Source organism: Polyodon spathula, chromosome 4, assembly GCF_017654505.1.
Source record: "Polyodon spathula isolate WHYD16114869_AA chromosome 4, ASM1765450v1, whole genome shotgun sequence".
Classification (NCBI taxonomy): Eukaryota; Metazoa; Chordata; class Actinopteri; order Acipenseriformes; family Polyodontidae; genus Polyodon; species Polyodon spathula.
This window is the reverse complement of record NC_054537.1, coordinates 42,580,903-42,593,568: the sequence shown is the minus strand read 5'-3', so window position 1 is coordinate 42,593,568 and position 12,666 is coordinate 42,580,903. Positions and strand designations below refer to the sequence as shown.

The 12,666-nt window shown below is 36.2% G+C and overlaps 1 protein-coding gene across 3 annotated transcripts in view; it reads left to right on the top strand.

Annotated features, from left to right (window-relative positions):
- The first annotated feature begins 275 nt into the window (after positions 1–275).
- LOC121314554 (dnaJ homolog subfamily C member 13-like) overlaps positions 276–12,666 on the top strand; it is an 87,120-nt gene continuing 74,729 nt past the window's right edge. For 2 of the 3 annotated variants that reach the window (XM_041247948.1, XM_041247947.1), the window contains exons 1-2: positions 277–457; positions 10,921–11,001. In XM_041247948.1, coding sequence (XP_041103882.1) covers positions 10,934–11,001 — 68 coding nt within the window. In that variant the 5' untranslated portion in view covers positions 277–457; positions 10,921–10,933. Of the gene's footprint in view, positions 458–10,920; positions 11,002–12,666 lie in introns of all 3 variants that reach the window. The other variant, XM_041247949.1, reaches the window with a different exon arrangement.

Genomic DNA, 12,666 nt, shown 5'->3' with positions numbered 1-12,666 from the left:
AGGTCAGTGTTTCCGCTACTAAAATAAACAACAGGGAAATTGGACAACCTTATCTAATTTCTCTTTCGAAATAAAATCACAGAGAAATATCAGATTCTACAAACTATTAATAGTATTGTATTTGTAAAGCAATCTCCAAAACCAACAACCTAAACTCTATTCGAAATACATTGTTATAGAGAAGAGGCCGACTTCCACAAGTTCCAAGTCTTGGTAGCTTGCTTTTCAACTTCCTGTAGGGACAATCAGCTGATAATTCCAAGCAGGCTGGGCGGGGCGCATGCGCATTGACCTGTTTGTGGCAGAAGGAAGATGGCAGCCTCCTGAGTGAGACCGCAGAGCTGGTGCCAAGATTAGGAGAAACAAACAAAAAAACAATAATAAATACAAATCGGTAATACACATTGGAGGGGGACAAAAACAAAGAAGCAAATCCCGACTGAGAACAGCATTCCAGGTAAAGAAAACCAATTGAGTTGCACGAACACGACAGATAAAGATTCAGCTTCTTTACTTCATCAATGTCTAAGCAGCAGAAATTATGATGATGACCTGACAGTCTGCAGTTAGCCCCAGACTGAGCAGAATCTCATAAGGAAGGCCTCTTTTGATTTAGTGTTTGATGTGTTGCAAATTAATGCAGATAAAATAGATGTTTATTCGTATTTTTCAGGAATTAGGATAACGTTATAGATGCATGCAACGGAGTGATTTGGGAGGTTATATGTGGACTTTCTTGTCTTGCTTAACTCCTAAACAAATTAGTGAATATGTTTGTTTTGCACACTAAAGTTTCTAAATTAATATATGCTATTAGAATTAGGCTCTCATGTGAAAATACAGTGATGGTGGTTGAGTGTTTTCTAAAATAAGATCCAGGTACAGAGTACAGTACCACAGTGATGAGTGTATGTGAAGTTTAATTACTGGAAATGTAAAGTAAAAAAGGGATGCTTCCATGATTTCATTGAGTGCATCCTAACGTTCCTTATTTTATTATTTTATTTTTTTTTTGTTCTCTTTAGTCTTGGACAGTTATTTGACGCTACATATTTAATTTTTATCCATAAGTACTCCAGTATTATTCGTAATATTATATTACCTGTTGAATGGAGCTGTACACAAATCTTGAATGTTAACGTACGGTAAACGGTTAATATGTAGCTTTGTCGGTGAACAATTAAAATACACCAGCTGTATGAACAGAATATACAACGTTTATTGATACACAAGAGTTTCTGACGTGACAGCTTTACAACGAAGATATAAGCAAAGGATCATTGCTGAGGTACCATTGCCTCATTGCAACAGGTGTCTATGTTGTGTGAGGTCTCTACTGGGCAGATTTTAGAATCTTTTAATTTTGTGGCACATACTGTACAGGCAGAAGGTTCAACATTAACCTCTACTGATTCCATGTGAATTGGAATTTGAGATTTCAGCTCAGCCCTTGATTGAGTGCAATTTGTGAGTGCACTCAGTCATAAGAAGCCTACTGGGCATTCTTTACAGTAAGTAGCATCTTTCATATCCACCCTTATTGGCCAGTTGTAGTGTTGCAAATGTCACTGTAACAACACAAGCAGTCTGGATATGAATATGGCAATGGAAATCACTTTGCGATCTAAGAAGAAAAATCATTGCATGCCTTTCAGTTGTTAGAAAGTTTATCAGAGGGACGAGACACTGCGTATTTATTTCCTTGATTGACATACGCTTTGAGACGCAGAGTTCCTGACCTTGCTGTGATGCAGTTATATCAGCTGGATTCAGTCTTGTAAACACTAGAGTAGTTCTGTATGTGTATATGCGACTGGTTGAATGTGTAAGCATATCAACCTAAAATAATTATTACATTCATTTGTTTCTTGCAGAGACATTTGAAATGATAAACATTGTATTAAGTCTACTGTATACTAAACTTTTCAACTTAGCAAAGCAATTTGTACTCAGAGAGTTGAGCTGTTTATACAACACCAGCAGGCAAACCCAGTACAGGTGGTTGTGTTTACAGTCATTTGCAATGTTTTTATTTAAGTTCTAATCCTTTTAAAGAAAGCTGGCCAGACTTATCGACCTGTAGGTTTTTTTAAGCAGTGATGGTTTTTACATTGTTTTTGCTTGATTTCATTGGTTTACTGCATTCCTACATTATAAGTTTATATAGAGACTATTGGGTATTTTCTGTAGGTCTAAGCATTTTGATGCTGATTTGTATTGCACTTGCTTTTAATGAAAGTTAATGGGTGAATTGTAGTGGTGGAAGTTTTTTAATTATACCATGTTGATCCTTAGTGACACAGTTCTTTATTGTGCGTTATTATTAAACCTATTTTCAAATAAGTGGTTTTCAAATAAATAAATAAATAAAAACATATCCCTGGTGTTTACTGTTTAGTTTTGTATTCATTTATATTCTATCTATAATGAAATGCACCACCATCGCCATTGTAGAATTGGCGATATTTCTGTTCAGATTTGTTTGACGTTAAGGGAACTGTTATGACAGCGTTTTTCATCGTTAAAGAAAATGTAAAAAATAAATAAAAGGCATGTGTCCCACAGTTCTATAATGAGCATAGAAGGACTCCAGTACAACCAATGCCCTTCATAGCTTGTAATGCATAGATCCCATAGCATTGTTTGAGTGGAAACAGACAGTGTATTGTCCAAGCTAGACAAATTCTGTCATTTTGGCCACTGTTGTACATTTATTGTTTGTTGCAATACATTGCTCGTGTCTGATGACCAGAATTTTTCTTCTGGTGATTTTTCTGCAAATGTGCCATTTCGAAATCCCGGGAACCTGTCTTGATGGATATTGTGCAGCCACTGCATTGAGCTAAGAGACAGTTGCATGTGCATCCACTAGCATTCCACTTATGAAAGTAGATACTTCTGTTTTCTTATGACATAACTTTAATGTGTATCTAGTGGATCACATGACACTTCATGCCAACACATACATTGCAGACTGTGGGATTTTCAACTTTCTATTTATAGTCTCCAATTGTACATGTGATCCAGTACCACAGAATTTGGAGAACCTGACATTTGCAACTGCAGAAAAAGTTAGAGTCAAGCTCCACAAAGGAGATTTTGGCAAGAATTTTATCAGAGATATTATGCAGTATTCAATTACTACTGCTTCAGCATTTGAGTGCCACATTGTTGGAATAATTTGTTTTACACTTGACACATATCTGATAGTAACAGCTGAGTAACACACTAAGAGAATTGGGTCATTCAGTACGTTTACGTGACAAAGCGTTTTCCGAAAACTAATGTTTTTAGAAAACTGAATCAGAAAACTGATTTTCTTTCTCTTTCACTTTTCTGTGTTTACATGATTAACGATAGAAAGTCTAATTAGAATTCAACTGTATACATGGATTGAAGTTTTCGGAAAACGCAGGATATTTTCGCATGCAAAGTACTGTTGTAGCCTAAGTTCAATTTGAACAGACTGGACATTTCTACGACAGAACGGAGACCAATCCAATAACGCCAGTGCTTTATCGAAGTGTCAGGTCTTCAATTCAAAGATTACTATACTATATCTCTATTCAGATTCCCCACAATATGCTATCAGCCTTTCCAACAGCTCACCCTGTTCTATATTACCAGTTTCTTTTGCAGACATTATTTTAAATTATCATGTCATTTTAAAGCTGGAAAACATTTGCTGCTTTACTATGGGCTATTAACAAATACAAACGGACTTTAACAAGTGTATTACTTTATCCCTAACTAGACAAATGGATGCATGCAGACTGACTGCGTATTATTATTATTTTCTCTGTTTTCTACAACCACGTGCAGGAGAAAAGGGTCAAAGTGTGTACATGCGCAGTATGCTATTTCAATAAGTTTTCCAAAAAGTGTCTTTACATGATAGACATTTTGTTAGTTTTCGGAATTTAATCGGACATTTCTAGGTGCTATTTTCCAAAAACTGACTTTCAGAATATTGCGATACGTTTTCCGAAAACTGTGTTTACATAATTTTTGATATCGGAATTAGTTTTCTGAAAAATATCGGAATTCTTATGCTCATCTAAACGCATTGATTGATGCAGTTAATTTAGACTTTAAGTTGAGCATGACAGCCTGCCTGGTGTCAGTGTGGGGATCAATTGGACAAATTGCAGGGTGGGAAAATCCTATTGTCCCTAACACTTTGAATGCCCTTATTGCATCTATTTGCCAAACATTGAAACCTTTGATAATACAGTATTTAATTAAAAGCACAAGCACTAGGTCTTTCAACAGCTGTTTAAGTGGAGCAGTGCTACTTACTCAAACTATTTACAGATATAATAAGATCACTGAACTCTCACAAGATTTCATCGTTGCTTCAAGTTCAGTTTATATACTGGAGCAGGACTGCTTGTCAAGGCATCAAAATATTTGATGACTAATTCAGATGTTTATACATAATTTATTACTAGCTGATGTATTAAATGTAACCTAATATTGTATGCAGAGTCTGCATCAGACACTGCATTCATATTCCAACCAACTATATTGGAAGTCTATTTTCAGTAGTGAACCTGAAAACAGTGTTAATGCATATTAATGTTTAATCCACATTATAAAAGTGTGTTTGCCTGTCAGTATAATTAACTTGGTTTGGAGTAACTTGAAGACTTTTTACAGAACCACAGTTGGCTGCTTGCTCAGGGCTAATAATATATTTATTTTATATAGCACCTTTCATAGTGGACCACCATCACAAAGTGCTTTACAAAGGTAGGCTGTGAACTGTGCATTATAGGCAGAGTCACTTACAATAGGACATTGATTTTAACATCTCATACACAGGATGGAGCACAAGGAGGATACTTGACTTTCTCAGGATCACACAGTGAGTCAGAGGTAGAGTTGGGATTTGAACCTATGATCTTCTGGTTACAAGTCCTGGACTTTAACCACTGGATCACACTACCTTCTAACCTCTTAATCCTGTATGAAAATGTAAAACGTGTACATCATTGTGGGAAATTCCTTTTAGCAAACCAAGAAATAACCATTTTTATTCAAGTGTTGTTTTTTTATCAGTCTTAGTTTGTCAATATATCTACTCATTTCTTTGCAGGGTTCAACAGTAGTTTCACACATTCATCTGGAGAGAGACTGTCACATTTCATGGTTTTCTAAGGTTAAATTGAGTCTTTTTCCAGGAGAAAATGTAATTTAGTTTTACATCCATTTAATTTGTAAACTAATACATTTATTAATTTAGTTTTTATGTGGTCAATTTCTTTTTGTTACTGCCCATAGAATTTGACACCGTCAGCTCATGCTAAGATAGTTTGAAGTTTAGTAAAAGCCTGTTAAACTTGAACCAAGGCTGTGACGTGTTCATGAATGCTATTTTGGGAATGATGAAAGGTATAGCTGCCGTGGGGATGTTTTTAAATGTTGGCATTTTTATGAAAATACAGTGAAACCTCAATTTTCCGAACTGATTGAGAGTGTTCGGAAAATGGATTTGTTCAGATAGTAGAATAGTAATTATTAAGAGGAAATCCCACTCCCTCAAGGTAAACACAAAACTACAATACAGCTTTTTATCTATTCAATTTAGGTTTTACAGTAATGCACAACAAAGTAAATACTGCTGCATCCTTCTGGACCTCGTGCATTGAAGCTGTTCTCTTACTGGTCAATTCCCTAGTTGTCTCACAACAAATCTCAAAAAATAGGATTCAATTCTATTTGTTTCGAGTCACCTGTCGTGTTGTCTGTGGTGTGAAAGGTACTTGGCAAAAGTATAGATTTTATTCATTTTGTCACATCGCGTCTGGTGTGTAGCAGCCTTAACGGTGTTTACAATTTCGTCATCATCCAGGAGATGAAAGCCAGGGTCAGATATATTCTGGTCAACATCATCTTCCTCACAGTTGGCACAGCTGGCTTGCAAGGTATCTTTAGTTTTCTCACTCATTCCCCCAATGTCCACATCAAAAGGCCAAAGTGCACTTCAGATTTTCACTTTTAACCTTACCCCATGCGTCAAGCAAGCATATACAGTGGCTCTCAAAAGTATTCACCCCCTTCGACTTTTCCACATTTTATTGTGTTACAACATGGAATCAAAATGGATTTAATTAGGAGTTTTTGCCACTGATCAACACACAAAAAGTCCATAATGTCAAAGTAAAAAATAAAATCTACACATTGTTCTAAATTAATTACAGATATAAAGCAGAAAATAATTGATTGCATAAGTATTCACCCCCTTTGCTATGACACACCTAAATAAGCTCTGGTGCAACCAATTGTCTTTGTCACATAATTAGTTGAAGAAAGTCCACCTGTGTGCAATTAAGGTGTTTCAGGTTAAATACACCTGTCTCTGGGAGGTCCCTCAGTTGGTTAGTACATTTTATTGCACCACATCATTACTGGGAGTGTGTCGCAATCTATATTTTTAAATGGCAAGGTTTTTTTTTTTTATTTCTCAGTAAGGACAAGCAGAAGTTTGTGAGCATTACCACAGGCTTATGTTGATCAGTCTTTCTTTTTTCTTCTTGAATTTCGGGAATTAATTTGTAGGTTAGCCTTTCCATACGTTCCAGGTTTGTCTGCATTGTGAACCTGCTCACAGCAGTGATTTAGCTCCTTAACCATTTTGTGAAAGCATCACGATATCTGTCAACATTCTTTGTGTTTGCAGACAGTTTTTCCCCTTCACCTGCCAACTGACGGATGCCATGAGAGTACATTTTTGCAGCTAGGTTTTTTCTTTGTTGCATGTGTGTGCATTGTGAAGCTACTCGAGCATTGACCAATACACAGTTAACATGTGCTACAAAAATGTATGTGTAACTATTTTTCTTTAGACTCATAGAATGTAACTTGTAGGGTTTTGGTTTTATTTAACAGTGAACACAATCCATCCATTAGTGATTAACCGGGGCGGATCTAGCCTTGTAGCTTGATGGGTTCGCTAAATTCTTCAGGCTACACAACAGTTTTATAACATACTTTAAGAAAATGTTCCATCAGTGCAGTTTGGAACACATTTGCTAGTAAGAACATAAGAACATAAGAAAGTTTACAAACGAGAGGAGGCCATTCGGCCCATCTTGCTCGTTTGGTTGTTAGTAGCTTATTGATCCCAGAATCTCATCAAGCAGCTTCTTGAAGGATCCCAGGGTGTCAGCTTCAACAACATTACTGGGGAGATGATTCCAGACCCTCACAATTCTCTGTGTAAAAAAGTGCCTCCTATTTTCTGTTCTGATTGCCCCTTTGTCTAATCTCCATTTGTGACCCCTGGTCCTTGTTTCTTTTTTCAGGCTGAAAAAGTCCCTTGGGTCGACACTGTCAATACCTTTTAGAATTTTGAATGCTTGAATTAGGTCGCCACATAGTCTTCTTTGTTCAAGACTGAACAGATTCAATTCTTTTAGCCTGTCTGCACATGACATGCCTTTTAAGCCTGGAATAATTCTGGTCGCTCTTCTTTGCACTCTTTCTAGAGCAGCAATATCTTTTCTATAGCGAGGTGACCACAACTGCACACAGTATTCAACATGAGGTCTTACTAGTGCATTGTACAGTTTTAACATTACTTCCCTTGATTTAAATTCAACACTTTTCACAATGTATCCAAGTATCTTGTTAGCCTTTTTTATAGCTTCCCCACATTGTCTAGATGAAGACATTTCTGAGTCAACAAAAACTCCTAGGTCTTTTTCATAGATTCCTTCTCCAATTTCAGAATCTCCCATGTGATATTTATAATGTACATTTTTATTTCCTGCGTGCAGTACTTTACACTTTTCTCTATTAAATGTCATTTGCCATGTGTCTGCCCAGTTCTGAATCTTGTCTAGATCATTTTGAATGACCTTTGCTGCTGCAACAGTGTTTGCCACTCCTCCTACTTTTGTGTCGTCTGCAAATTTAACAAGTTTGCTTACTATACCAGAATCTAAATCATTAATGTAGATTAGGAATAGCAGAGGACCTAATACTGATCCCTGTGGTACACCACTGGTTACCACACTCCATTCTGAGGTTTTTCATCTAATCAGTACTTTCTGTTTTCTACATGTTAACCACTCCCTAATCCATGTACATGTGTTTCCTTGAATCCCAACTGCGTTCAGTTTGAGAATTAATCTTTTGTGCGGGACTTTGTCAAAAGCTTTCTGGAAATCTAAATAAACCATGTCATATGCTTTGCAATTATCCATTATCGATGTTGCATCCTCAAAAAAATCAAGCAAGTTAGTTAGACACGATCTCCCTTTCCTAAAACCATGTTGACTGTCTCCCAGTACCCTGTTACCATATAGGTAATTTTCCATTTTGGATCTTATTATAGTTTCCATAAGTTTGCATATAATAGAAGTCAGGCTTACTGGTCTGTAGTTACCTGGTTCAGTTTTGTTTCCCTTTTTGTGGATCGGTATTACGTTTGCAATTTTCCAGTCTGTCGGTACCACCCCTGTGTCAAGAGACTGCTGCATGATCTTGGTTAGCGGTTTGTAAATTACTTCTTTCATTTCTTTGAGTACTACTGGGAGGATCTCATCCGGCCCAGGGGATTTGTTTATTTTAAGAGCTCCTAGTCCCTTTAACACTTCTGCCTCAGTTATGCTAAAGTTATTTAAAACTGGATAGGAACTGGATGACATGTGGGGCATGTTGTCAGTATCTTCCTTTGTAAAAACTTGTGAAAAGTAATCATTTAATATATTTGCTATTTTTTTTTCTTCATCTACGATTTTGCCATTTGTATCTCTTAAACATTTAATCTCCTCTTTGAATGTTCTCTTGCTGTTGTAATATTGGAAAAACATTTTGGAATTGGTTTTAGCTCCCTTAGCAATGTTCATTTCTATTTCTCTCTTGGCCTTTCTAACTTCCTTTTTGACTTGCGTTTGCAGTTCTGTGTACTCTTTCTGCGTACTTTCTTTTTGGTCCTTTTTTAATGCTCTGTAAAGTGCCTTTTTTCGCTGAATATTTTTTTTAATTGATCTATTAAACCATTTTGGCAATTTAGTTTTACATTTAGATTTGTCTACTTTAGGGATGTAATTGTTTTGCGCCTCTAGTACTACATTTTTGAAGAACAACCATCCTTCTTCTGTGGGTGTTTTCTCTATTTTACTCCAATCTACTTCTGTTAGTCTCTGTTTCATACCTTCATAGTTTGCTTTTCTAAAATTGTAAACCTTAGCTTTAGTCATTACTTTTGGGGTTTTAAAAAACACTTCAAATGAGACCATGTTGTGGTCTGAGTTTGCCAGTGGTTCTCTGACCTCTGTTTTAGTTATTCTATCTTCGTTATTTGAAAAGACTAAATCAAGGCATGCCTCCCCTCTAGTCGGTGCCTTGACAAATTGTGTTAGGAAGCAGTCATTTGTCATTTCCACCATTTCAATTTCATCCTTTGTGCTACGCACCGGGTTTTCCCATTTTATATGGGAGAAGTTGAAATCCCCCATTAGTATGGCTTCTCCTTTGCTACACGCATTTCTAATGTCATTGTATAACAGATTATTTTGCTCACCATCTGAATCTGGCGGTCTATAGCATGCTCCTATTATTATGCCCTTTGAATTTTTGTCCGTTATTCTGACCCATATTGATTCGGTTTTATTTTCTTTGTCCAGGTTTAACACCTGGGCTTCAAGACTGTTTCTTATGTATAGCGCTACCCCTCCTCCTCATCTGTCCTGCCTGTCTTTCCTATACAGTGTATACCCACAAATATTATATTCGTCCCCATCACTCTCAGACAACCAAGTTTCAGTAACACGTATCACATCATAGTTACTTGTTAGTGCAGTAGCTTCAAGTTCTAGAATTTTGTTTCTGATACTTCTAGCATTTAGATAAATACATTTAATGGTTGTCTTACCTGAGTTGTTCTTGTTTTGATGCGGTCTCCCTTCTGTTTTTTTGTTGATTTCTCCCCCCTTCCTTTCTAGTTTAAATACTTCTGAACCTGCTCGAGGATTTTTTCTCCAAGTAGACTGGTTCCCTTGTTATTTAAGTGCAGTCCGTCCCGTCTATACAGATAGTCCTCGTTGTAGAATGTGGTCCAGTGATCAAGATAGGTGAAGCTTTCCCGTGTGCACCACGTCTTCAGCCATGCCACACTAAGAGCACAACTATAATAAGCATACTTGTCTCTCTATAAGCTACTGTAAATTCAACTCCAGATGAACCGTGTTTTAGTTTGTTGCATCACAGATATGAAATCATTGCCAACTATTACTGCTGCTTCATGGAACTCTTCCTTGATGTTCTTTCAGTTTTGCGATTTTTAATGGACTTGTGTATAACCTGTCAAATTTCTCTGCATACTTTATAGTTTCTCTTCCAAAATGCACGCAGTATTTACAGTAGGCTCCATTTAAATTCTGCAAAGACCATGTTTTTTTCTTTTGTTTATTTCTATTATGTACTTTATTTTTTTTAAACAGTGTTTGCACCTATTTTCCTCATCTAAAATCTTGTCCCATGATGGTTAACTGTAATACAGGGTGATGCTGATTTCTTACCCTGATGGGTTCTTTTTGTTTTGGGGCGTTTATCATGCTCTTGATTTTCCACTTTGCAGCATGTTATTTATGCTTGACACTGTGTGATCCCTTCCTGAATGAACCACAAAACTGTCACGAAAGTAATATGTAATATGCTATGTGTTGATGAGAATGACTTATGTCTAATTGTATGGTAGTTGGATGAAAGCATTATAAAGCACTTATATATCATTAAAGGTATACTATACCCTGTCTTACCACTCCAGTATGGAAGGTAATGTAAATTGGCTGAATCTAGCTTATCTTGGGTTTCAGGTATTAACTTCTTAATATCCCCCCCACCAGGCAGTGATTTTGAAGCTTCTAAACAAAATTGTGTTTCTAAGTTTGCCTGTCTTTTGTGTTGTAGGTCTCACTGGAAGATGAATATCCTCAAAGACAATAAAAACTTAGCCTGTTTCTACACCACAAAGCATTCCTGGAGGGGAAAGTAAGTGCCTGGTTTTCATGTAGTGTTGAATGTTAATATTTGCTTTCATTAATAACATAAAAACTCCAGGGTGCCAGAGCTCATCCTTTATTAATAGGAAATGTAATTTTGAAATAAATCTTATGTAAATGCTTTTGTCTTTATAACGGTAAAATTAGTTTTTAGATGTTGGAATAAGCCTGTGTTAATTCCAGGAGGCTATTCATCTTGAAAGTTGGAAACATCACCCATTGGTTTCTTGACAATAAAGACATTTTTGAAACTCGGCTGCCTGTCGGATTGCTAAGACATACTGTGCATAATGACATTCACTGCAACCAGGCCTTTCTTTTTCCAACTAATGTGTTGATAAAGACTGATAATGTAAAGTAAACATTCAAATGTAACTTATCTGGGTCTGTTTCATGATGTTATATACTGTACTTAAATTGTTATTTGTATAATTTCTTAAATAAATTACCGTGATATTACAGAATAATGGCGCAGATAATATTAAGATAGGCTGCTACCCACCAGATGCGATGAGACAAGCTGTATCTTTCACACCACAGGTAACACGACAGACGATGCGGGGGCGACACTGGAGCTACGCGAAATAAATAGGCTTGAATCCTATTTTTTGCAGTTTGTCATGCAACAACTTGGGAATTGAGCGATCAGAGAACAGCTTCAATGCACGCAATCCAGCAGGGTGAACCAGTATCCAAAATGAAGGAGGAAAAAAATAATACTTGTCGTGAAAAAAAAATACCCAGAGTTTTATGACAAAGATCATCACAATTATAAAGATATAGAGATGAAAGATAATATATGGGGGTCCATTTCAAAGGCTTGCAGCAGACATGATGCCGAAAAATGAGGGCATTTAATTGTCATTACAAGGTAGGCCTGAGTTGCATACAAAAAAAAAACTGTGCACATTGTTTAGTTTAGATGTAATTAATAGCATTTACTCGAGTTGTAAGAAGTTTGATTTCCCCCAAGAAAACCCAAGGCTTATTCTTATAAATAGTCTCAAGAGCTGCTGTGTTGATCCTGGGTTTTTATGTAATATATTTTCATCTCACATATCACACAGAGCTCTTTTTCATTTGCCTTTTTTTTTTTTTTTTTAAACTGTCGCACAAATTCTGTATATAATACAGTGGTCCTAAAAGTAATTTTGGCAAAGGCACAAATTGATCTTGGCTGTTTGCCAGCACACTGACTGTTGTATAGGTTCTTATCTTACACTGTGCCTTCTCGCGATATATATATATTTTTAAGAGTTTTAGTGGGGTTATTCTTGGCTCACTCTAATAAAGCCAAGTCTCAGGTACTAATTGTGCATGTGCCCTTATTCTTTAAATAATTTACATAAAATACACCATGCAAATATTTTTTAAATAGCATTTCTACACAGATAACTGTGAATAAAATAAAATTTAAAATTAAAAAAGAGTAGATAGCGTCTTGCTTTGTTTCAATTTTCAATTTTCAATTTGACAAATTTGTCAATGCTACTCTGTACTGGAGATAAGTGATCCTTAAAACAGTTATTCAGAGAAAGTGGATTTGTAACTAAATATACTACGGTGTTTCCCTTGTCTGATGAAATAAAAAGAGATACAGAGATAGAATATTAAATTCTAAATACTGAAATGTATTCTTTTTCTCAATAACAGT